At 43.8% G+C, this 26808-nt stretch overlaps 1 protein-coding gene across 1 annotated transcript; it reads left to right on the top strand.

The window, feature by feature from the left end:
- Positions 1–11121: 11121 nt before the first annotated feature.
- On the top strand, positions 11122–26171 carry ankrd34a (ankyrin repeat domain 34A). Its single transcript, XM_002938476.4, has 2 exons — positions 11122–11255; positions 22969–26171. The coding sequence occupies exon 2, from the start codon at positions 23052–23054 to the stop codon at positions 24675–24677; it is 1626 nt and encodes a 541-aa protein (XP_002938522.1). The 5' UTR covers positions 11122–11255; positions 22969–23051; the 3' UTR covers positions 24678–26171.
- Positions 26172–26808: the final 637 nt, after the last annotated feature.

Here is a 26808-nt window from a genome sequence, read left to right as displayed (position 1 = left end):
GACGAAATCCAGCTGCAAAACAGCTCTTTCTGCATCATTTGAAATCCTGGCAGGGGAGGAGGGACTAAAGCATTGAGGTTACAAATTGTAACAACTTCTCCACAGCTCACAGACAGCAATGCAGGAACTACATAACCCACAATGCATTGCACTGTAATGTTCCTTTTCTTATTGACATCACGGATGCAGGGAATTGTGGGATTTGGAGAATGCAGGCTGAAGACAGTCGACTACTGTTACATTTTCAGCCAGATCAGCAGGGGAACAGGGGGCGGGGATTAGGGAACTGTTCCAAACCATATTATTACATTAAATATCATGAAAAGGCTGCATATTTTTTAATTGATGTATTGCTTGAAATTATGTTTACTTTTCAAAAAGCTTAAGTTGTGTTTGGGTGGAGTTCCCCTTTAATATATTTTTCAGCACCACTAGCTCCTCTGGTAGCCTCGATGCCTTTAGGAAAGCATTTGGGCCCCGGGCCATGAGTGTAGGAGTTATCATTACCTACTGCAGACGCACAGTCAGGTAAATTTGCTCCGTGGGCTTCACAATGCTGTCTGTTCTGTTCCTACTGTTTTCTGCTTCTATTTCTGTAGCCAGAGCAGTGAGTGGGAGGCAGCCGCTTCTAAAAATGTACAGCCTCCACCCCTTCACTCCATAGGCAGAGGGAAGTGGGACAGAACGAGAGGAAGAGGGAATGATGTAGCCTTGCAGCCTATGCAGTAAGCGCAGTATTAATACCTGTACCCAGCACAAACACACCTGCACGCCTCACAGCAGGGGAATATTTGTATTTGGGCCGTGTAAATGAGGGAAGATAACAGAACCGGAATTGTGCCAGACGGTAATGTTCCCAGATACTTCCTCCAATAGAGGGGGCTCTGCTGGGAAGTTCTGGTTCCCCCCTGGCACTGGGCACAATGCGTCAGCGATCCTCTTACAAATAGAGCCGTCCCTAATCACATCAATATGGTTCTGCACCTTTAGTCAGGGCCGTATTTATTTATATATATATATAGGCAAGCTAGGGACTGTGCCTAGGGTTTTGGGGGGCGACCCTATAGGTTCCTATATATTAGAATTAGAATTCCTGCCACAGATTTCCATAGGACACATAGGTGCATGCCTTATGGGGCGTTTTTAGGTCCTAAATACAGTTCTGCCCCTAGTTAACTTTTAGGAGCTGAAAATATTGTGGTACGATCCGAAACCTCCAAAATATTAGAATCTGAACTATCGTAAACGGCACAAAAACCTTTCTGACTTTGAACCTTCAATGTATGATTTTGGAAGCCTCCCATAGGGCTCAATGGCACTCTGCAGCTCCAACCCGGCCCAAGGAAAGTCTCCCATAGGGCTCAATGGCACTCTGCAGCTCCAACCTGGCCCAAGGAAAGTCTCCCATAGGGCTCAATAGCACTCTGCAGCTCCAACCTGGCCCAAGGAAAGTCTCCCATAGGGCTCAATGGCACTCTGCAGCTCCAACCCGGCCCAAGGGAAGTCTCCCATAGGGCTCAATGGCACTCTGCAGCTCCAACCCGGCCCAAGGAAAGTCTCCCATAGGGCTCAATGGCACTCTGCAGCTCCAACCCGGCCCAAGGAAAGTCTCCCATAGGGCTCAATGGCACTCTGCAGCTCCAACCTGGCCCAAGGAAAGTCTCCCATAGGGCTCAATGGCACTCTGCAGCTCCAACCTGGCCCAAGGAAAGTCTCCCATAGGGCTCAATAGCACTCTGCAGCTCCAACCTGGCCCAAGGAAAGTCTCCCATAGGGCTCAATGGCACTCTGCAGCTCCAACCCGGCCCAAGGAAAGTCTCCCATAGGGCTCAATGGCACTCTGCAGCTCCAACCCGGCCCAAGGAAAGTCTCCCATAGGGCTCAATGGCACTCTGCAGCTCCAACCCGGCCCAAGGAAAGTCTCCCATAGGGCTCAATGGCACTCTGCAGCTCCAACCCGGCCCAAGGAAAGTCTCCCATAGGGCTCAATGGCACTCTGCAGCTCCAACCTGGCCCAAGGAAAGTCTCCCATAGGGCTCAATGGCACTCTGCAGCTCCAACCTGGCCCAAGGAAAGTCTCCCATAGGGCTCAATGGCACTCTGCAGCTCCAACCTGGCCCAAGGAAAGTCTCCCATAGGGCTCAATGGCACTCTGCAGCTCCAACCCGGCCCAAGGAAAGTCTCCCATAGGGCTCAATGGCACTCTGCAGCTCCAACCCGGCCCAAGGAAAGTCTCCCATAGGGCTCAATGGCACTCTGCAGCTCCAACCTGGCCCAAGGAAAGTCTCCCATAGGGCTCAATGGCACTCTGCAGCTCCAACCCGGCCCAAGGAAAGTCTCCCATAGGGCTCAATGGCACTCTGCAGCTCCAACCCGGCCCAAGGAAAGTCTCCCATAGGGCTCAATGGCACTCTGCAGCTCCAACCCGGCCCAAGGAAAGTCTCCCATAGGGCTCAATGGCACTCTGCAGCTCCAACCCGGCCCAAGGAAAGTCTCCCATAGGGCTCAATGGCACCCTGCAGCTCCAACCTGGCCCAAGGAAAGTCTCCCATAGGGCTCAATGGCACTCTGCAGCTCCAACCCGGCCCAAGGAAAGTCTCCCATAGGGCTCAATGGCACTCTGCAGCTCCAACCTGGCCCAAGGAAAGTCTCCCATAGGGCTCAATGGCACTCTGCAGCTCCAACCCGGCCCAAGGAAAGTCTCCCATAGGGCTCAATGGCACTCTGCAGCTCCAACCCGGCCCAACGTAAGTCTCCCATAGGGCTTATGTTTTATATCTAACAGTTTTAGGAAAAAAATCATTTTTTTCGCCATTTATTATGGGTCAAAACCCCAAAAAATGCAAATGTAAAAGTACCCCATCTGAAAGCTGTTGAGGTCATGTCAATGGGAGCTGCCCTAGGCAAATTGTATCAATCTTTATTTAATTCATAGTTTTAGAGCTTTTCAGGGTTTCTTTTGTTTGTAAATTCTTACAAAAACGTAAAAAAACACAAAAAAATTAAGGTTTTCCAATGCCGGATGAAAAATTATCATTCAGTGCCCACTATCTTACGGCAATTTGACGGATTTATCAGATTGCACTGAAATTAGTCGTTTGGGAGATAAAAATCTTAACGTGTATGGCCAGCTTAAGTCATTCCTCCCCATCTCCCAATGGGGAGGAATGCTTCCTAATCCTATACAGGTTCAGCCCTGTTATAACTGCAACTTTAGGGACATGTTTCAAAATATTGACTGGTTTCTGGAATTTATGGAGCTACAGAGAACCCATAGAAGGCCAACTAAATTAATAAGGGCAATGAACCATCTATAAAAAAGACCAGGCAAATGCTAGATAAAGGGAGATAGGATCACAATATGCAGTATATTTACTGTATATATACCCACTGACATGAGAAAGAGGCGCCAACGGTTGCCCTAAACAGATGATTTATATCAATGAAAAGTGATCCTTGGCAGTAACAGGGCATTTTGAGTGCCACTGCAGGTATAGGATCTGTTATCCAGAAAACTCTGCCATGAATGCGATTTCTTTTTGTTTTTTCTTATATTGATTTGATTTGTCTCTGTAACACTGACCTTATACTTGATAATCTACTGGTAGAGCATGGTAAATACAGTATTATACAGTATTGTGCACTTATTTATGTACAGTATATTGTGATCCCATTTACCTTTTCTCTAGCATTGGCCTGGCCTTTCTTTATTGATGGTTTATTGCCCTTATTAATTTAGTTGGCCTTCTCTGGGTTTTCTGTAGCTCCATAAATTCTATAAATAAAGACTGGGCATCCAAGTGGACACTTTTTAAATGCTTTAGAGGCAGAATGACAGTTCCCACCCTTGAATTAATGCCCAGTTTAATACAAAACAAAACGATGGTTTTCAGTCATTTTTTTTATCGCATGTAACATTTTCATACCAGAAGTCTTTGCAATCTGGCCGAAAAGGACAAGATATTTCCTGGAATCTTTATAAGTAGTGAAAAATATAACATTCCACAGCTCAGAGAGCTCGGCACATACAGCAGGCTGGATAGGGATGATTTCTCGTTACTAGATTCCGTATCCGCCGGCAATTTCGCCAAGGACCCTTGATGATGTCACAGTAGGAATATGAATGTCAAGAGCTTCTGAGAGATTATCGTAGGCAAAGAGACAAGTAGAAATCCTCTCTCAAATACTGTGCCTGCTAATGTATCGCCTTCCGGCTTACAGAGGAGAAGGCTTCTAGAACAGATCCGGTGACTTGAATGTATTGGTTGCATGAAATACTCTGATAGTACCTGCACCTTGAGGCTAAGAATTCTTACCCATTACAGAAAATCTTGGCTCCCGAGTATTCCTTCCCAAGAACTTGTACTCCTATAAAAAGGGCTGCTAATAGGCTTAGAATGTATAGCAGCCTTATCACATGAAAGGCAGTTTCCCCTGTATCTATTAACTTAACAGGTGTCAAGCACTATAGTACAAGGCCCTCACTGTGGTGCCCATAGGGGTGCTCTCCATCTCTGAGCCTATCCTATTAAATCCTTAAATTAGATTACTAACCCTTTTATCTATCTATCATCTATCTAGTCTGTCTGTCTGTCTATCTATCTATCATCTATCTAGTCTGTCTATCTGTCTGTCTGTCTATTTATCTATCTATCATCTATCTGTCTAGTCTGTCTGTCTATCTGTCTGTCTGTCTATCTATCATCTATCTATCTATCTAGTCTGTTTGTCTATCTATTTCTATCTACAGAGGAACTTCAGGCTGCTCTACTAGCTATCCTTAGCCTGCCTCTTAGGCCTAGACTTATTACAGGAGTTAGCCCTCACTTCAGCTAGTCTTTATTCACTGGGATCCCCTCCCTTTCTCCAACTTTGCTATAGCCGTTCCTTTATTTCAGCATACTGGATAGTCCAATCTTTGGCCAGGTCCCATCTTGAAAGTCCCACCTTTAGCCAGGGTCCCCCCATAGCTCATGAAATAAGTGCAGATATAAAAAAAAAAAAATTGGTCATATTTTCTAGTAAATTAAATACATATTTACCCAAAATCTCACCTTATCTAACCTTCGGGCTGGGCCTTTAGTTGTAAACAGCCATTTTTCCCAGTTCTGCCCCAAACTAGCCTAGACACTGAGCTGCCACTGCTTCATTCCCCAGCTCCACAGTGTGGGAACCGCTGCCTTAGGGAATGCCTAACCAATGAATAGGGAACTCCTACCAACTCCAGTTTGTAAGGTTACTGATGGCAGATGTTAAACTGAAACATCCTTCTACATTAAACATATCACAGTAAAGGCAATTTTAATGAAGATGTTGTGACCCAGAATTTATTTATACCCTAGTGCAGACATGCCTTATTGCCTGTTTGGCTTCCACTCTATGGAGGAAGGTGGGTGGTTTGGAGAGACTAAGGCAGAAGAATTCATTGAAATAGTGATAAGTAAAGTTACCTGAGCCTAGGGATGCACCCCAATGGAGCTGCAGAGAGGGACCTGTTGCAGATGTAGGATAGCCAGTAAGAGCGGTTCTGTGCTCCACTGAAAAGTGACAGTGTTTGCTAAAGATTCCCTGGTGACACTTAACACAGTAGCTAAAGGGGTTGATCACTACTGAGTTTTAGTATGATGTGGAGAGTGATACTCTAAGACAATTATACTAAAACTCAGTTGCTAGGGTCCAAATTACCTTAGCAACCAGGGAGTGGTTTGGATGAGAGACTGGTATATGAATAGGAGAGGAGCCTAAATAGAAAAGAAAGTTACAAAAAGTAAAAATAACAATAAAACTGTAGCCTCACAGAGCAATCGTTTTTTCGCTGCTGTGGTCAATGACCCCCATTTAAAAACGGAAAAGAGTTGGAAGAAGAGGGCCAATAATTAAAAAAACACAAATAAATAATGAAGACCAATTGAAAAGTTGCTTAGAATTGATTCTATAACATACTAAACATTAACTAAAAGGTGAACCACCCCTTTAATCCAGTGGGCAGAGAATTGGGGTAGGGCGGATTCCCATTGAGGAACTGCTTTGAGGTCCAGTTGACCCCTGTGGGTGAGATTACCCTGATAAGGCAGTATCATTATGGCTCCTGATCTACTGAGCTTACATATTGGATCAGCCGGGACTGGTCAAGGGGTTGAGGGGAATGGGTCAAACTGGTAATGCCAATCAGCTTGGGTTTTTGTGTGTTGGCCAATGAACCGGAACTCTGGGAAGGTGGGATGGTTTCCAGCATATTGGAAATATTCCATGGGGATCATTTTAATCTCTTTCAGCCCCAGGAACATTATCCATCCCTGCAAAGTGTGTTTTTTGGAATTTTAGACAAGTTCAAATATTGTCACATTTAATAGCTAAAAAGATTAGCTAACAAAAGACATTATATCTCCAAATTCCCACAATACACCTGCATTTTGCTTCAGTTCCCATGCAGTTTCCCCTTCTCCTGTAATACCAGTGGGGCTTTTTTTTTGCTTTTCAGTGATTATTTCTGTCTTCCTACCGCCCCTGTGGAACAAGAAGAAGAAGACAGCTCCTCCTCAAATGCTGATGCAGAGACCTCGAATGTGATTTTGTGCCGTGCCTTGACGCAATGCCTAAATGCACTGTCAGAAATAGAAGGTGTGAGTGTACGAGGGGAATAAATGTGAGGCATTGGGGGGGGGTTTGTTTTTCTTTTTAATTATTCTCTATTTATTTTATTTTTTTCCATGCACATTAGCAGGGGATAGAGAAAGAGCGAGGTATTGAGAAATGTGAAAACAGGAGCACCAGCACAATTAGCCAGCGGGTAACCATGGCGACGCCGGAATAAAGGGACAATGGATCACACAGGGGTTGAGAGCAGCAGTACAATGTTCATAAAAGGACTATTTCCTTTTGAAACCAGAGACACGGCCCCTATATATACTGCCCCGTGTAAAATGCCCATAGAAATCAAGAGCTGCTTTTGTAGCTATAAATCCATAAAGCACCCACAGCCCCGTATGAGGCTCCGCTCCCAGGATTAGGGGGAAAGGCTAAACATTGAGTTTGCTTGGGGTCAACCGTGACCGCAAAGTGGGGATCCTCCTGCTTTTGTTTATTCAGCAGTTCTACCTTAGTAGTAGTACCTCAGAGTAAATAACACACAGCACTGCAAGATCAGACAGTCCCTGGCATCCGAAGGGTTACTGGAACACACAAGCATCGTGGGTAATTAACTTACAGATAGGAAGGTAATAGTGAATAGATTAGTTATATGCGTGCAGGCAGGCTTGTATGGGTCAGACCTGTACAGTATGTATTCTGAATAGAATCTGACTTTGTACTCAGGGAGCAGGCTTTGGGTAGCAGCACATTTAAAAAATAATAATAGGACACAAACTTTAATATACCCATATAGTAATATTAAAACAGACGCTTTAGGAAATAAATACTATATACAGTATATTGTGTACTCATTCAAGTTCTCTTATAGGTACAGTTTCACTCTAATATATCCACTATCCTACAACCACCGTCCCTTCCCAGAGGCTATTATCTCCCCACTGCTACTATAGGCACCATCTCTCCCTACTATACCTGCTATCCCACAGCCCCAGTCCCTTCCCAGAGGCTATTATCCCCCCACTGCTACTATAGGCACCATCTCTCCCTACTATACCTGCTATCCTGCAACCACCGTCCCTTCCCAGAGGCTATTATCTCCCCACTGCTACTATAGGCACCATCTCTCCCTACTATACCTGCTATCCTACAACCACCGTCCCTTCCCAGAGGCTATTATCTCCCCACTGCTACTATAGGCACCATCTCTCCCTACTATACCTGCTATCCTACAACCACCGTCCCTTCCCAGAGGCTATTATCTCCCCACTGCTACTATAGGCACCATCTCTCCCTACTATACCTGCTATCCCACAGCCCCAGTCCCTTCCCAGAGGCTATTATCCCCCCACTGCTACTATAGGCACCATCTCTCCATACTATACCTGCTATCCCACAGCCCCAGTCCCTTCCCAGAGGCTATTATCCCCCCACTGCTACTATAGGCGCCATCTCTCCCTACTATACCTGCTATCCCACAGCCCCAGTCCCTTCCCAGAGGCTATTATCCCCCCACTGTTACTATAGGCACCATCTCTCCCTACTATACCTGCTATCCCACAGCCCCAGTCCCTTCCCAGAGGCTATTATCCCCCCACTGCTACTATAGGCACCATCTCTCCATACTATACCTGCTATCCCACAGCCCCAGTCCCTTCCCAGAGGCTATTATCCCCCACTGCTACTATAGGCACCATCTCTCCCTACTATACCTGCTATCCCACAGTCCCAGTCCCTTCCCAGAGGCTATTATCCCCCCACTGCTACTAAAGGCACCATCTCTCCCTACTATACCTGCTATCCCACAGCCCCAGTCCCTTCCCAGAGGCTATTATCCCACTGCTACTATAGGCACCATCTCTCCCTACTATACCTGCTATCCCACAGCCCCAGTCCCTTCCCAGAGGCTATTATCCCCCCACTGCTACTAAAGGCACCATCTCTCCCTACTATACCTGCTATCCCACAGCCCCAGTCCCTTCCCAGAGGCTATTATCCCCCCACTGCTACTAAAGGCACCATCTCTCCCTACTATACCTGCTATCCCACAGCCCCAGTCCCTTCCCAGAGGCTATTATCCCACTGCTACTATAGGCACCATCTCTCCCTACTATACCTGCTATCCCACAGCCCCAGTCCCTTCCCAAAGGCTATTATCCCCCCACTGCTACTAAAGGCACCATCTCTCCCTACTATACCTGCTATCCCACAGCCCCAGTCCCTCACCAGAGGCTATTATCTCCCCACTGCTACTATAGACACCATCTCTCCCTACTATACCTGCTATCCTACAGCCCCAGTCCCTTCCCAGAGGCTATTATCCCCCCACTGCTACTATAGGCACCATCTCTCCCTACTATACCTGCTATCCCACAGCCCCAGTCCCTTCCCAGAGGCTATTATCCCCCCACTGCTACTATAGGCACCATCTCTCCCTACTATACCTGCTAACCCACAGCCCCAGTCCCTTCCCAGAGGCTATTATCTCACTGCTACTATAGGCACCATCTCTCCCTACTATACCTGCTATCCCACAGCCCCAGTCCCTTCCCAGAGGCTATTATCCCCGGTGACACTACTGTTGGGCGCAGATCTACTAATTTCTATCAGTGCCAGTTGAATTTATATAATGCATGTTGGCCAGAATAACAGAAAGGTAAGAGGAAGAGACCAGATGTGAAAGTAGTAGGAAAGAACAAAAAAACACAGGATAGTGGGTAGAAAGTGAAGCACAGAAAGAAAGTGGAATGGGGGAAGAACACAACAGAGAGGGGAGCAGAGATCAGAAGATAAATTGGTAGGGTGGGAGACAAAAGGGAAATCATAACTTTATATAAGGAAGGGAGGAGAGAAGGGGGGTAAGAAGAGGAAAGGTCAGTAGAAGGAGAAGGGAGAGAAAGAGAGAGTAGACATTAGTGTGATGCTGCTTTTGGCGCAAGTAGAAACACACACAATGACCCTCGCAATCTGCACCTTAACCTGTACGAAGACCCCATAATATGCGCTCACACCTCCCAATCACACCAGGCGCTTCTCTATTGACACAAACCTCTCATTGTGCCTGGGAAACGGGTGTCAGAATTAAAACAAACACTGATGGGCTCATTGGCTAACATAGGTGCAAGAGTGCCGTAACCAATAGCAACCAATCAGCAAGTACTTTGAACTAGTCACATGTAATTTGGACTAATGAAAGCAAATGTCCAATTGATTGCCATGGGCTAGTGCACGTGTGAGCCTCGGTCAGTCCAGGAGCAATGGGGAACCAGCACCCCCCAACCCTGTTATTGCAAAACTACAACTGCAAGCTACAGAAGGGGCATTCTGGGAGTTGTAGTTCAGGAACAGTCAGAGGGTGCCAGCTGCTATCCTCCTGGAATATACACTGATCATACAGTTCTGGTCCTGGATTTGGGGCATATTTATGGCAGGGGAGCCAACGCTTGCCAGTATTTTATGCTTTCATAGTGCAAACCTCTAACATCAGGCTAAATGTTGTAATATTCCTCTGGTCCTCTTGGAATTATAGGACCTCCCTTGGGAAAGTGTTGATAAATGAACCTGCTGCCCTCCAGTTTAACTATAACCCTCAGCCTTCGGCTGCCAGTGGGATGCTGAAGGCTATAGTTAAACAGCTAGAGAGCCGTGGCTTGGATGGTAGGAATTGTAGGATCACAGGGTTGTACATCTCTAAATTACCTTAATTCTGTCCCCTGAGGGGTTGGGGCCCCTGCCTTCCTGCAACACCCCAAACCTTAAGGACATTTTATACAAATTCTGCAGATCTCTGTTTACGTCTTTGGGGTGGGAAGCTGAAACCGCTGTCAAATTCCAGAAAATAAAATTCCCAGCATCCTCAGCAGGAAGAGGAAGGCATTGAATTTGTAGCCTGGTATAAATAGCCAAAATATCATATTGGCTACTACAATTATGTCAGTTGCTCCTTTCCTTTATCCTGCAGGATACCCTATATTAATACAATATCTTATTTGCCTTAAGGCAAGCGGGGAGCGGGAGGAGGTAATTAACCTTTCCTTCTAATTTGCCAATAGGAGCAGGAGCCCAGCAGAGCAGCAGCTGGAGGGTTAAATAATAAGCAGCCCCGGCCAGGAATGAGTATAGCAGATATCAGGCGCATGAGGGTTGGAGGAAGAGGAGGAGGGGGGGGGGGTTGAATGTACCCTGGACTGTGTATATTGTAGTATTATGGCTCAGTGTATTTTAATGGAAAATCTACTTGTGCTCTATGGGAAAGGAGGCTAAAAATAGCCTATGTGGGTTTCACAAGGCTGTTCATTCTGTGACAGTGACTAGCAGGCACCAGATCATATGCAGAACAGCAACAGGGGGGGAATAACAGACACAATCTGAATGACAAATTCCTACATTGGATTACTAAAGCAATTGGTTTTTTTATATTATTATTTTTTATTTACAGTTTTTTTTTTTCCTCAAAAATTCATTAAAAAATTGGAGGATTTTTTTTTCTCTTTCCCACACCCCCCCCCCCCCCTTTGTTTTAAAGGGTTTTATTTTTTTTTTTTCCCCTCCCAGACATGAATTTACTGTGGGAATGTAGAGGCATCTGTGCAAGTAGAGAAGCCGGTGTACTGGGAGAGCAGGCATCTACAGCAAGGTTCCCGCAGGAGGGGAGACATTCCTACCAGGTGAGGCGGCCAGGCATCTAACCCTATACTGTATATATGGAAGGGTTTGGGGGGGGTGCATGTAGTGTCTCTTGTTTAAATGCCGGGGGTGGGGGGTAAAAACTGCCAATGACGACGGTTGCACCCATCGTGGTGGGAAACATCCCAGCCGCATCGGGGGAGCCAGCTCTCTTGTTCAAATGCTGCGGTTGAAACTGCTGCCTAGGATTTCACACTTGGTCCTATCACATCGGTGCCCATAGGGTCCAATACCCCTGCCGCATCCGTCCATAATATATAATAACATTTATATATCATGATCATGGTCTTTACTTGAAGCCACCTAATAATACAGTCTTGTCTAAATGATTGTCAGCTCTTGTGACCTGGTTACTCTTCCCCTGTACAAAGATATTTAGCTGTAAGAGATGGGGAAAGGACCTAACTAGGGATGGGTAAAGTACAAATAAAAAATGGATTCTTTGGGGGGGGCAGAGGGGGGGGGAACCAGGAGAACTGACTCCACCTTTTTTATTTTTAGAATCAGGAAAGGGCGTTTCATAATTTGCAACAAATGGGTTAAGGCGCAAGGCCATTTTAACCTACTTTCAAATACAATCAGGCAACTAAAGGACAACAGTTTATGACATGGAATTTTGATCAAATCCAAGGGGTGATAGAACTAATAAAGTGCCTATTGCAGCAAGCCATTTGTAGGCACGCAGAGCTGCCATTGGCTGGGCTAGGGAGACTCGGTGTAATTGCCAGTATCCCTAATTACTCATATCTGATGCTACTATCAAATACTGCAGGTATCGATGGGCAGGTAGATGAATAATAAGATATTTATGTGCCACGGGGAGACAGCCGAGCATCATTTTGATGAATAATCGCACACATACGCTAATTAAACCTCTCCCCCCCCCTCCGCCATCAACACACCTTTTCAGGAATCTTTCCTGTGAGATGAAAAGACTGCAGAATATATCAGGAATAGCTGATTGGTTAACTGCTTCCATAAAACAATCCCAGATAAAGGGGCAAGAGTCCAGCAATGAAGGCTTATGTTAGTTATGGAGAGGGAACAGGGCAAATTTAGGGACCTTATGATTTAAAATCCAACCTGCGGTGCTCCTACAACTCCCAGCATCCCCTGACAGCCTACAACTACTATCCAGCTGGCCAAAAATAAAAGTGTGCTTTTGCAGTCTCCCCCACTAACGCTCCACCACCAATATGCTCAGATGGAGAGTAAGACTGGTTTTTAATTGTTGAGAAGGATAACCCCCCCCCACACACACAGAGCTTAATATGAATAATTGATTTGGGATCTCCTTAGCCCTCTGTGTCCCCGGTGCTGTTCGCTCTCCCGCAATCTGTGCATGGGGGCCGTGAAAGCAGCATTTGCATTACACAGAGGAATAAAGGATCATCTGAATTGGTAATACGGTGCTGTCTGAGTGCTCCCGAGCCTTGTTCTTTTCTCAGCACCAGCAGTTATCAAAACACCCCCCTTTGCACAGCGAGAGGATGACTTTCTCCCGTAGCCCTGCTCTCTCGTGCGGTTTCATCTGCTCGAGCCATGAGCTAAAAATATGAAAAAAAAAAAAAAGATGTGAGAGGTGTGCAAATGATCTGAGGAGCGATCAGCCACCGCCGGCTTCCATATTGATATCAGTATGGCTTCTTATTTAGCTTCCTGCCCCTCTTGCTACATATCTGATTTTGATTGAAGCAATTTTGTTAGCTTCTTGTTCAAAGGGAGTTGTATATAAATGAGTGGGGGATGTGTGGGGTGAATATATATTCATATTAAGCTCTCTAACCCGTAGGTGGCCTCAGCGCTAATCAAGTAACTGGACAATTACAGAATAAAGGAGAATATAGGAGACAGAAAATGTTTGTGCGGGTGTAGGATCTATTAGCCAGAATGCTTTGGAACTACGGTTTGTACGGATAAGTGATCTTTCTGTAATTTGGATAACCATGCCTAGAAAATAGGCAGTCTTTAATCTACTAAAAAATAATTTAAACATGAAATTAACCCAATAGACCGCTAATATGGATTCATGCAGCTTAGTTCCCATCAAGTCCAAGGTACTACTTTATTATTACAGAGAAAAAGGAAATCATTTGTAAAAGTTAAGGTGGCCATAAGCACTAAGATCTGCTCACTTGGCGAGGTTGCCAAGCGAGCGGATTCTCTCCTGATATCCCCACCTACGAGTGGGTGATATTGGGCTAATCGGTCGTTTTGCCCTGGGGCTAAACGATCGAATTAGAATGACGGGTATAGGCATCCATTAGTTCGGGGACCGCATCAATGAGCCGATGCAGTCCCAATCCGACTTAATTTCAAACCTGCCTGATTGAGATCTGGCCGATTTCAGGCCAGATATTGGTCGGGCAGGCCCATCGGTAGTACCCATACACGGGCCAATAAGCTGCCAAATCGGTCTAAGGGTTCGATATCGGCAGCTAAAATCAGTCCGAGTATGGCAGCCTTTAGACTTATTTGCCTGAAATGGACTCTCAGGGAGATGCCTTCCTGTAATTTAGAGCTTTCTGAACAGTGGATTTTCAGAGAATAGATCCCATATCTGTATGTTCTGAAGAACCCTATCTAAAGCCTTATGTTAACTTTTAGTATGTTATAGAATGGCCAGTTCTAAGCAGGTGCTGGCATTCAAAATAGGCCCTGGCATATCAAGTACACAGAGGCCCAAACAGCCCCCCCATAAGCCCAATAAATAGTGACTGTCTGTGGGATCTTACAGCAGCCCCTCTGGCATTTGCCTGAACCCACAGATTTCCAGTCCGGGCCTGATTTTCAGTACACAGAGGCCCAAACAGCCCCCCCCATAGGCCCAATAAATAGTGACTGTCTGTGGCATCTTACAGCAGCCCCTCTGGCATTTGCCTGAACCCACAGATTGCCAGTCTGGGCCTGATTTTCAGTACACAGAGGCCAAACAGCCCCCCCATAGGCCCAATAAATAGTGACTGTCTATGGCACCTTACAGCAGCCCCTATGGCATTTGCCAGAACCCACAGATTGCCAGTCCGGGCCTGATTTTCAGTACACAGAGGCCCAAACAGCCCCCCCACAGGCCCAATAAATAGTGACTGTCTATGGCATCTTACAGCAGCCCCTCTGGCATTTGCCAGAATCCACAGATTGCCAGTCAAGGCCTGGTTCTTATATATTTTTTTTATAGTTTTTTAATTATTCTCCTTGTTTTTCAGCTTTTAAAAGGGGTCACTGACCTAAGCAGCACGAAAACGATTGCTTTGCAAGGCTACAATATTATTATATTATTATACAATGTATTTGGACCCTAGCAACCAGTTAGCTTTCCTGACAACGCCATATTTTTACATCGGTGATAGAATGGTAAAAAGAAAGTTTTTCTTTCAAACTTGCATAAATAACCTACAATTTTTGATTGTATGATATGAAGTAGATTCGTGCTCCTGTCTTGTTGTACAGGTATGGGATCTATTATGACATAACAAGGAGTCTATTCACATAGTTTGGAGAGGCTTTAAACCCTTCTTTATCTGTTTTATTTGATTCATACTATATGCCTGTTTAACACATTCATCTGGAGTTTCAGGAGTTCCACTTGAGCTAACATCATGGCTGCTGATCATTTATCACTTAATGACACCCTATCTCATAACACATTGCCTTAAACTTTCCTCCATGTATATGTGCATGTTGGAATAGCACGAGCATTGCTGATGGATTATAAAGTAATCGGAGAAGCCTGTTGTTCTTTGATGTTCGTTGGCTATAATGAGATATTCGTTTCTCATTGTGAAGGGGGTATAAGTGCAGTATGATAAGATTTAATGTCATGGGACCATCCCATAATATCACCCAAAAGAACCTAAATAATGTTTAGTCTTTGCTTGGTGTATTAAGGTTCTTTGATGTGGGAAAATCCACTTGATGGTCAGGAAATGAAAGGATTCGGGAGAGGATAATGCACTGCATAAGAATCACTACCGTCTCTTAGTATAACTAGATTTTCTCCAAAGTGCAGGTGTCTGTAAAACCTTTGTTTTGTCTATGAGTTTGGTTTGTCCGTCAGAATCAGAGTAGGGAAAAGCAGTGAGAGCTTATAGAATAGAAGAGAAGTCTCAATGTATAGGAAAAACCTTGTTTATCATCACACTTTATACTTGCAAAACAAGGAGGATATATGTTCATCTTCTTGTACTGTACCATCTAGAACTACCAATGAAGTGATCTCCAGGATATCAGGTAATGCTTGCCGCAGTCTGTATTCCCCCTTGGCGTTTATATGGCTATGAAATGGAGAGCTTCTTGAGCAGAACCATGATCTACTGGAACTTCATCTTCTGTTTGCCCTAATGATCTTGTGGTGATGAGTGAGCACGTAGGGGCTTTTTACCTACTGGGTGAGATCACAAATGTTTGTTTAAAGGTTCTTTGTCACCTTTTAGGCCCTAAAGAGAAACCATTTGGAAGAGAACACTTGAGAATATGTCTAGCCTAGGTCTGCTTGAACTGCTTGTTCAGTTAATTTTGTGTCTGGATCAGAACCATCAGTTGCACATTTTTGCTTCATCTTGACTTTCTATTTTATGATGCTAGTAACTGTGCTCAAGGTCACAGAATAGGCCTAAATGGCTAAGTGCCTATGTCCTGAAATCTCTTGGGTTCAATTGTACCTCCACTTAACTGATAGCTTCATATTTGTGATAAGCCGCAGTAGCCTCCACTGCATGAGCAGTGCCTTTTAGATTCCTCAAGGCATATCCTGTAGAAGTCCCACTGACCACACTGTGTCCACTTGGGGCAGAGCTTCTGTCTGTCTACTCTTTAAAAAAAAACATATACCCAGTAATTTATGGAAGGAGCTACATCATGTTTGTTTGTTTTACCCTGCATTAAATAGAAAACCTTGAGGATCTACAGCTCTAACTCCATACTTCATATATGCTGATCAGAAAACCTTTCCCTACACTGATGTGCCCAATAAGGGTGAAACTGGTCTGTGGTTGGGACCTGATCAGCAACTGTCCTGGCTGCACTTTAATACCCAGTGGGTGATCTTACGCCTATAGGATATCCATAAAAATGGATATTTTTAGAGCAAAGCTTGGATTCCACCCAATAATCCTGCTCTTTTGCATTCAAATGAGCAGGGCATCGTCAGAATATCTAAAGCACAAGAAAACTGTAGAACATAGGGAAAATTAGGAAAGTACTGGCAGAACAGAGAAATTTAATTGTTTGGTGATAAAGTCATCAGATCATTTGGTGGTGAAAATCCTGTGTTTGGTAGAACAATGTAAGAATGAGGTCCTTGGTGACTAACTGCTTGGTGGATGCATAGAAAAAGAGAGTTGTTGAATGCTGTGGCAGGGAACAAACTGGGGGAGTGCTAGGGTGCTTTAGTAGGGTGGTGGGAGAGTGCTAGGGTGCTTTATTAGTTGGGAGAGTGCTAGGATGCTTTAGTAGGGTGGTGGGAGAGAGTTAGGGTGCTTTGGGAGGGTGGTGGGAGAGTACTAGGGTGCTTTAGTAGGGTGGTGGGAGAGTGCTAGGGTGCTTTATTAGGGTGGTGGGAGAGTGCTAGGGTGCTTTATTAGGGTGGTGGGAGAGTACTAGGGTGCTTTAGTAGGGTGGTGGGAGAGAGTTAGGGTGCTTTGGGAGGGTGGTGGGAGAGTACTAGGGTGCTTTAGTAGGGTGGTGGGAGAGTGCTAGGGTGCTTTATTAGGGTGGTGGGAGAGTGCTAGGGTGCTTTATTAGGGTGGTGGGAGAGTACTAGGGTGCTTTAGTAGGGTGGTGGGAGAGAGTTAGGGTGCTTTGGGAGGGTGGTGGGAGAGTACTAGGGTGCTTTAGTAGGGTGGTGGGAGAGTGCTAGGGTGCTTTATTAGGGTGGTGGGAGAGTGCTAGGGTGCTTTATTAGGGTGGTGGGAGAGTACTAGGGTGCTTTAGTAGGGTGGTGGGAGAGTGCTAGGGTGCTTTATTAGGGTGGTGGGAGAGTGCTAGGGTGCTTTATTAGGGTGGTGGGAGAGTGCTAGGGTGCTTTGGTAGGGTGGTGGGAGAGTGCTAGGGTGCTTTGGTAGGGTGGTGGGAGAGTGCTAGGGTGCTTTGGTAGGGTGGTGGGAGAGTGCTAGGGTGCTTTATTAGGGTGGTGGGAGAGTGCTAGGGTGCTTTGGTAGGGTGGTGGGAGAGTGCTAGGGTGCTTTGGTAGGGTGGTGGGAGAATGCTAGGGTGCTTTGGTAGGGTGGTGGGAGAGTGCTAGGGTGCTTTGGTAGTAGATAAGGTGGGAGACAAGAAGCTAAAGGAAATGCAAGAAGAGTAATGTTTCAAGAAAAAGGTAGACGATAAGTGACATAAAGGCATACGTTGATTATAAACCATGAACAGAAAAACATGACTAAATTATTCCATCAATGGACCTAAATGGTAGGGCAATTATAACTATATTATATTATAACTGCCATATTAATCCTCGTATCTATTTGTCTTTAAGGTGAGAGTGACATTCCTTCCCATGGCTACACCCTCCCTCCTTTCTTCTTTGTATTCCTTTCTCTATCGAGGACTATAATAAATAACAAGGTGACCTTGTTCAGATGTTCTCTGAGGCTGCCAGGCAGGTCCAATAAACCGACGGATAGATTAGACCTGACACCAGCGTTCAGGAACAGGTTGAAGCCTATGCAGCTGTATACTTCGCTCCATAGAATGAAAGCACTTTTAGGTTGAATTACATATAATAACCATTGAAGTTTACTGTTCCACTACTATCCTGGTGTTTAAATGCATGTGTATGTTATCACTTATCAGTTTTCCCACAATGTATTAAACTGGTTGATTTTACATATTGTATGAGTTTGCCTGCAATTAACTTGTATTTCCCTTTACATCTAGATCATGTAGCCTGAAATGCTGTATATTTACTTTGCAATAAGGTTGGAGTAATGTGGTCACCATGGTAACAACTTTTATTTTGCGTGTGTGTATGTGTGAGACTAAGCGGTGAACAACCATGGATGAAGCATTCGTACTGGCCTGGGAATATAGCTGGAATCCGTGAAAATATGTGTCGTTATATTCTTGCTTGTGATAAAAGGGAACCGGGAAGGGTTCTAGGTCCCAGTACGACTTTGGTCATAACAAAATGGGGCAGAGATCACAAGAACATCACAAAATCCATAATCCAATATCTATGAGTGGGTGTGTAAGAAGACCTTCCCAGTGTTTGGTATAAGAGCTTCTATATGGTATCACTAGTCTCTAGACAGTTGTAGTCATGTCTTAAGGTCCCCATACATGGGCCGATTGTAGCTGCCGATAACGGTCCCTTGGACCAATTCAGCAGCTTATCGACCTGTGTAGGGGCAGAAACGAGGGGCCTGCCCGACTGATATCTGGCCTGAAATTGATCAGCCAGGTTAAAAGATTCAGTTGGATCGGGGACACGAACCGACTGCCCCATTACCGCCAATATAATTCAATCATTTGGCCCCAGGGCCAAACAATCAAATTAGCCTACACGCTCCCCGATATCGCCCACCCGAGGGAATCTTAACGTGTATGGGGACCCGAAGCTGCCATGAGTCATTATGTCAGAATATGGGCTACCTCAGTGATCCCCAAACAGTGGCTCGTGTGCAACAAGTTGCTCACCAACCCCTTTGATGTTGCTTCCAGTTTCCTTAAAGAAGGTGCCCATTTTTAAATCCCAAGTAGAGCCTGCTGCTGGCTAGGAGTCCACATGGGGCTACCAAATAGCCAATCACAGCATTCTCAATTAACTTTTTTCTTTTTACAGTGTGACTCATGAGTAAAAAGGGTTGGAGATCCCTGGTCTATCACATCACAACCTATAGCCCTACTGTTATGTTATTGTGTCTTTATCAGAAACCAGAGGAGAGTGGGCTACCTGTCAAGGCATTATTGTATAACTTGATTGCAGGTGCAACCAGTTCCTATAGCTAAAGATGGAAAGTTCCCAGTCTGGCATTAACTTATTCCTGAATTTTCAAACAACTAAATCGGGGCCATCACTTACCACCCAACCCAAACTCCACCTATTCAGTTATGCTTATAAGCAGCTTTCCTCCACCCAATCCCACAATGACATCAAAACATGTTCCCCACCTAGGAGTTAGCGCTAATCCACAAATTTCACCACACAGTGTGTTTAATTAAAAAATCAAAATTCCTTTTTATTGATAAAATCTCAGTGCATTCAATTAATACCATACCCCATTGCATTTGACAAAAAGGCGAAGTTTTGTTTCAATCCCAGACCTTCGGGTGAGGTATACTGGGGAAACAGACCAATCATTTACAGGTATTGATTATAAATTGGTGGTTACAAAGTTTATTTCATGCACTATAGGCAGAGAATATTCCTTCTATATCGTTTATATCAGGTATAAAGCACAGATATCTGTAATCTAAAACCTCAATGTTCAGTATGGATTATACTGCCCCCAATTGCTTATTACCCAAAGTTGTTATTTTGTAAAATGCACCCTTGGAGTTCGGAATTTGCCCTTTACTACCTCCCTTACATAGATTTGTTTCCCTTCCTGCTCTCATATATGGGATGTGGAAAGATGGAACGTGAGGGATTTATTAAAGAGAATGACCTTAGAAAAAGATATGTATTACAAAGTATATGAGAAAGTAAAAAAAAAAGGGGAGGGGAGGAAGTAAGGAAGGGAAAGAAAGGGAATGAAAAATGTGTTCTCTTATACTGTAATCTATTTAATAAATGGTTTCAGGTTCCAGTTCTCATTGAACCCATTTTGGTAAAAGGTATTGATAAAAGGTTTCCCTTTCATCCAAATCTTCTACTCTATCACCACCTTTATCGTCCCTTTCTATTTGTTCAATAGCCAATGCCTTCATGGGTATCATGAAAATGTTAGTATTTTTACCCTTATTTTTACTACTATTTTTATTTTGTCTGTGCTGTCTTAGCACTGTGGGTGCTAATATCTCCTTTACTGTTTATTTATTTGTCTTATATGTTATCGGTATTCTCTCTGGTATTAAACTTCTTAAATCGGGGGTCATTTAATATTATTGGCCAACATTTTTCCACTTTTTTTTATAAGGATATCTCACCACCATAGCCAACTTGCTATACTCTTGAGACAGCTCATTGGCAATGGATTTTTGATTTCCATATCACCTGTTTTATTCACTAAATATTTCTTATACTCAGACCTTCCATTATCTTTACCTTCAATTTTCTGCTCTATATTTCCAGTAATCTTACCTTCCCTATTAATTCCTTTACACTTTTTCTCTCGTTTTTTGAATTTTTTAGTAAAGGTTGGTTGGTTGTGGAAGGGAACGGAATAACAACAACCAACCAACCTTTTCTAGAAAATTCAAAAAACCCAAAAGATACATATCTTTTTGTAAGTTTATTTTCTTTAATACGTCCCTCACGTTCCATCTTCCCACATCCCATCTATGTAAGGGAGGTACTAAAGGGTTAATCCGATCGCGCAACGACAGCGGGTATATAAGAGGGAGCAGAACCCTATGTAACTTGTCTTGAGAAAGTGCAGGAGCAAGAAACACGTTGGAGCAATTTGTTTGCAGCCAGCACCCGTAATATCAGCAAAGGAACGGCAGTACTAAGAGGGTTTATAATTATATAATTAGCGTTGTATCCATTGTAATTTAGTGGGAAAATTCCGAACCCCAAGGGTGCGTTTTACAAAATGACTTTGTGTAATAAGCAATTGGGGGCACTATAATCCATACTGAACACTGGGGTTGATATCCGTGCTATATACCTGATATAAAGTGTATGGTAACGATACAGAAGGAATATTCTCAGCCTATAGTGTATGAAATGAACTTTGTAACCACCAATTTATAATCAATACCTGTAAATAATTGGTCTGTTTCCCCTATATACCTCAACTAAAGGTCTGGGATTGAAACAATCATTTTTAATCATTTTTACACTTGGCCTTTTTGTCGAATGCAATGGGGTATGGTATTAACTGAATAATTGAATGCACTGAGATTTTATCAATAAAAAGGAATTTTGATTTTTTAATTAAACACACTGTGTGGTGCAATTTGTGGATTAGCGCTAACTCGTAGGTGGTGAACTTATTCCTGCGTTTGCTTTGAACCAATATTCGCATAAAAGTATGTCACCTTTGTTCGACTGTGCTGATTTAGGTTTTCCTATATCAGCAAAGAAATATTTAATTGGGTAGTCAATTAGAAATTCCCTATTTAGTTAGCATAATATAATTAGGGTGTTATACTTGTGTAACTCGTGCAGAGAGTGCAGAAAAACACAGATCCAAACACCCTGTGACTTGGTGCCACCAATTAGAGAGCGCACACAGCGCCTTCTCTGGGCTAATACTGATTTAATATTGCTTCCAAAAAATGGAGTCGTCGATTCCTGCTTTCGATTTATAGAAATTAATCAGAGGAGACACAGTGAATTAGGGTTTTGCAGATGAACTGATTTCAAAATATCCCCGTATCTATACTTATTAGAATATAAGACTTTGGGTAAAGCTCAGCACACATGGCAAGATACGCTCCTTTGGTAACAAACAAGTTAATATTTGCCTGATCTGGTCATCCACGAGCTGGGCCGACGAGCGGATAATACTGCAGGATTCTCGGACAGATTTTGGTCTGGCAGGCTGATGGAAAGCCCCACACACATGCCAATAAGCTGCCGAGCTTTACCTGGTTCAACGGGTTTCATGCACAGCAGTTACAATTTACAAAGTTATTATTATATTGTTCTTTATAGGGTATAGTATGACAATATTTTGTACTGACAGCTAGTAGTAAAGTAGTAGGGAAATATCAACAGTGTCAGACTGGGGTGTCCAGGGCCCACCAACCACTCATGCCTCCACACAGCGGCATTTCACATTTTATTTACATTTATCTGTGATTATGGGTGATGTGCCAAAAGTTAGGCAGGGACTGGGTCCACAGTGCCCTCCAGGTTTTTTCCCGGTGTCCCGTTGGCTCAGTCTGACCCTGTCAACAAACACCCCTTCTTCTCTACTATGGGCTGATGGAAGAAGCAGTGCAAATGGCTTCTCAACAGTGTGATTGTTGGTCATCCTGACTATGAAAGCTGAATCAGAGGAGAAATAAAGCTACTTTCAACATGTGGACAGATATTTCCTTATTGGCCTCTTTAGATCACAGGGTCTAGGTGTGGTCATGAGTGGTGTAGCAGAAGAGATTTAAAAATGGGGAACAAAAGTAATTATTACATTTGGAGACGTAGGCTAGGGTAGAGCAGGGTTTTGTAAACTGTGAGACAAGTCTTCCCATTAGGGCTTAGTACTGTTATGGAAAGTCTGATACCAAAGGTCATATGAAAGGTCCTTATAAGTCCCCTAGATAGGATAGTTAGGGGGTGGTTTAAATGCTTATTATTCCAGGTTACCCTTGAAACAATAGCATGGCCAGATTTAGGTATATCTGTAACGTTGTCCCTTTGACCATTAAAAACATATATTGGACCACAAAGTGGGGCTTGGCGTTATAAGTTATAATATTATAAGAGTAGTGTAGTAACTACATGATCATATGTTAGTATTCTTTGCTTCCACAATAAGTGCTGGTCATAAGGTAACACATGGCAGGCTTTATCATGAAAGACAGATGTTGGCTACTGTATATATGTAGTAGATCTCACTCACTTTCTTGTTTCTGTTTCTGTTACAGAGAAAAGAGATGGTTGTGAAACGCTCCCCAAAACCCATCTGTGTCTTTGCTTAGCAGATACTGTATCTGTTTGCACTTTACCAATGAGAGACTCTAACATGTTGCACCCAGAGGGCAGTGCCTTACTGAAGGCTGTGTGGCAGGGCAAATTCAGACTGACGCGCCTTCTGCTGGAAGGAGGTGCCTACATTAACGAAGGTAATGCCCAAGGTGAGACACCTCTAATGGCAGCCTGTTTAGCCAAATATGACGACCCTCAAAACAAATCCCGGATGGTAAAATACCTGCTGGAGAATGGGGCAGACCCTAACATGCCGGACAAGATGGGAAAAACTGCACTTATGCATGCCTGTTGCAATGTAACTGGCGCAGCGGTGGTATCTGTATTGTTAGAACATGGGTCAGATCCCAGTATAAAGGACTACTCAGGGACATCTGCACTCATGTACGCAATCAACAGAGGTGACCGAGAAACTTTGAGGGTCTTGTTAGATGCTTGCAAGGCTCGAGGAAAGGAGGTCATAATTATTACCACCGACACGTCTCCTTCTGGCACCAAAAAGACAAAGCAGTATCTTAACTCACCTCCATCACCAGGCATTGATGATAAACAATCTCCGGGTATCTGCATGTCACCTTCTGATATAGAAATAAAGACGTCCCTCTCTCCAGCCAGTGAGAAAGAGGAGGCAAGGGATGTTTTCAACTTTAATATGGGCACTAGGCTCACCTGTCCTTCATCTTCCAAATTAGAAGTTAAACCACCAGATCATATTGTTGCCAAAGGGAGGATGGTCAACAAGAAGCAACTAAAGAGGCTGAATTCAGAACCTTGGGGCTTAGTGGCCCCATCTGTCCTTGCTGGATCTCATCCTACCGTGCCAACGGAAAATACCACCGTGGAGGAATGTGAAGAAACTATTACCACTGAAGTAAACAACTTATCCATTAGCAATAGACCAGTGCTCTCAAGGAGGCACAGCATAGAGGGGCAAGACTCCTCTTGCCTAAAGCTGGATGAGCAGTCCCCAGGGGATGACCCATCAGCGCTGGATGCTTCATGGGCTGATAAAGTCCAGTTCAGCCACCTTCACCAGCCACTGTCAAGACGCAATACAGCACCTGAGGCTCAGGAAACATCTAATGCCACATTAGCTCCAACTATTGCGACTAACTTACGAGGGGTTGCCCATCACAAACTGACACGTATGGACCACTATGAATCAGATTCCCATCTCTGTCCTGACTCCATTCCTGGTTCTCCAGACTCTGGCCGAGTATCTTTAGAGCGGAGAAAATACAATGCTTCTCCATTAACACTCTTTACCAGTTCTTCACGAGAATCCTTAGAAAGTATTCCTAGCGCTGTATCACCGATGTCTGTGCGACGCCGAACACCAGGGCTTTTAGAAAGAAGGGGATCTGGAACACTTCTTTTGGATCACATCTCACACACCAGACCCGGCTTCTTACCACCACTGAACGTCAACCTTAATCCTCCTATCCCAGACATCCGGTCCAATGGCAAGGCTCCTTCGCCAGTCCATGGCAGCCAGAAAACTTTCATTCCTGTGGCTCCAAGCTCTCCAAAACACTTTGACGCCAAAGCCAAGAAGAAACTTATCAGAAGGCATTCTATGCAAACAGAGCAGATCAGGCAGTTGACCAATTTCCAGAATCTATTCAATCAAAATGATTCTTCAAATTAACTCCCGAACAATGTCTATGTAAAAGTGGAATACTCTCACCACATGCACACCATGACTATTTCTAACTTTCTATGTTTTCAAATAATGACAAGAAATGCATTATTAGCAAAAAGTAATGCAGTTGGTTAAAAAATAAAAAACAGCCAACATCTTGGGGCCTCAGTACGTCCCGAGAAGCCACCAAGTAATGTGGAACTCCTGGTCCAATCTACATTGACGACATAGATCAGTCAACTCCATCCAACCAAACATTACTGACATACATGAATTAAAGTAGCGAATATGTCAAATTTTTCTTCCAAAAATTAAAGATGCACTTTTGTTTGGAGACATCAATGTAATATCATAATGTGAGAACCAATTCATGGTGATAGTGGGTTATAATAAGGCATATCCAGAAAATAAATGGTGGTAATCGCCCTTTTTACATGTTCAGCCATTCGGCCAAACTGATGGAATCCGTCTGTCACCTTCTGGCACCATCATTTGGCCAACTGAATCTGGATGGGATTTTATTATGATTTTATTTGCTCTCGTATAGAAGATGTTGAAGGATCGAGGAGACCGCATAACGAGTTTGCTGGTCATACTGGTTAAGGTGATTGGGAAGGGTGTCCTGTTAAGGATCTAAACTGAATGTATAGTAGATAAATCTACATGTCTACACGTTCCAAAGTCCTGCGGTAGCTTAGTGAAATCATTTACATCATAGCACACACAGAGAGGTAATAACTTCAAATATATATGTATAAATATATATGAATGTGACAGTAGACAGTATGTTTTATTTTGGAGGAGCCGGGAGATGATGTTTTTCACATGTAAGCGAGGGAATCCTTTGTGTAGCTTATCTAACAGCACTTTGCTCTGGGTCTTCGTGTATAAATAGAAATATATATCTATATATAGATAGAGATTAGGGACACCAGGGTGTCGTCGTGTTTACACATATTTATATATATACACGCACAGAGATATATATATATATACGCATATATGCAAATGTGTACAGGAATTAGGGGCTTGCTTTGAAGGCACAGTGTAGGGTAGCTGCATTCTTGCAATAGGAAAATCCGTTTTGATGTGTCGTAGAACAAGAAGATAATCTCTCTTGGGTGATAGTCAAATATAAAATAAAATCCGTAGGATGTAAATATGGCAGATTCTCTGTGAATGTGAAGGATTTAGAGCTGCTTACACAAATACTGGGTAGGAGTCTTTACTACTGGTCTTTATTTTATTGGCAAACAAGACCCACTGCAGGCCAGCGACCAATTCAACCTCAATCAGATTACTTGATTTCCTACAATTTTAATGAATAGATTTTATTTTTTGAGGACCAGACACTGGCTAGGCAGCCTTCAATGGACAGGCAGTAGTATGCATTTTGCCTGAAATATCTGGTACAGCATAAATAATCATACCTAGGGGCACATTTACTTACTCACGAACGGGCCGAATGCGTCCGATTGCGTTTTTTTTCGTAATGATCGGTATTTGGCGATTTTTCGGAAAATTGTCGCGACTTTTTCGTTGCCATTCCGAATGTTGCGCAAAATCTGGCGATTTTTTCGTAGGGTTACTACTTGCGCGAAAAGTCGCGACTTTTTCGGAGCCTTCGCGCCGAGTACGAAAGATTCTGATTCATTCAAGCTTCAGTATGGTGACTTTTCTTGGGCCAGGTTGGAGCTGCAGGGTGTCATTGAGTCCTATGGGAGGCTTCCAAAATCATGCTAAGTCTGAAAGTTTCGCCCGCCGCTTACGAGCGCTCAATACGAAAAAGTCGCGACAAGATACAAGCGCATCATAATGGCTACGAAAAACTCGCGTTTTTTCACGCAAATCGTATTGGTAACGAAAAAGTCGTGACAATTTCCGAAAAGTCGTAAAGGCGCCAAAAAATCGCAAAAAATACGAAAAAGTCGCAAAATGTTCGTTTTCCAATCGGAATTTTTCCAATTCGGATTCGTGGGTTAGTAAATATGCCCCTTAGAGTTTAGGCTAATTTTGAGATTCAGTGAGGCTACCATATACATTAAGATGTAATCAGGGTTGGACTGGCCTAACAAAGTACTAGAGGATCTCCTGGTGGGCCCAGGTACTTGAGAGCCTCAACAATTCTCATCAGCCC

Source organism: Xenopus tropicalis, chromosome 8 (assembly GCF_000004195.4).
Source record: "Xenopus tropicalis strain Nigerian chromosome 8, UCB_Xtro_10.0, whole genome shotgun sequence".
NCBI lineage: Eukaryota > Metazoa > Chordata > Amphibia > Anura > Pipidae > Xenopus > Xenopus tropicalis.
The sequence above is the reverse complement of the archived record's forward strand: the minus strand, read 5'-3'. Positions and strand labels throughout refer to the sequence as shown.

What these genes read in the sequence shown, in the direction of transcription:
- ankrd34a (XM_002938476.4), top strand. Translation starts at nt 23,052, where the DNA reads ATGAGAGACTCTAACATGTTGCACCCAGAGGGCAGTGCCTTACTGAAG.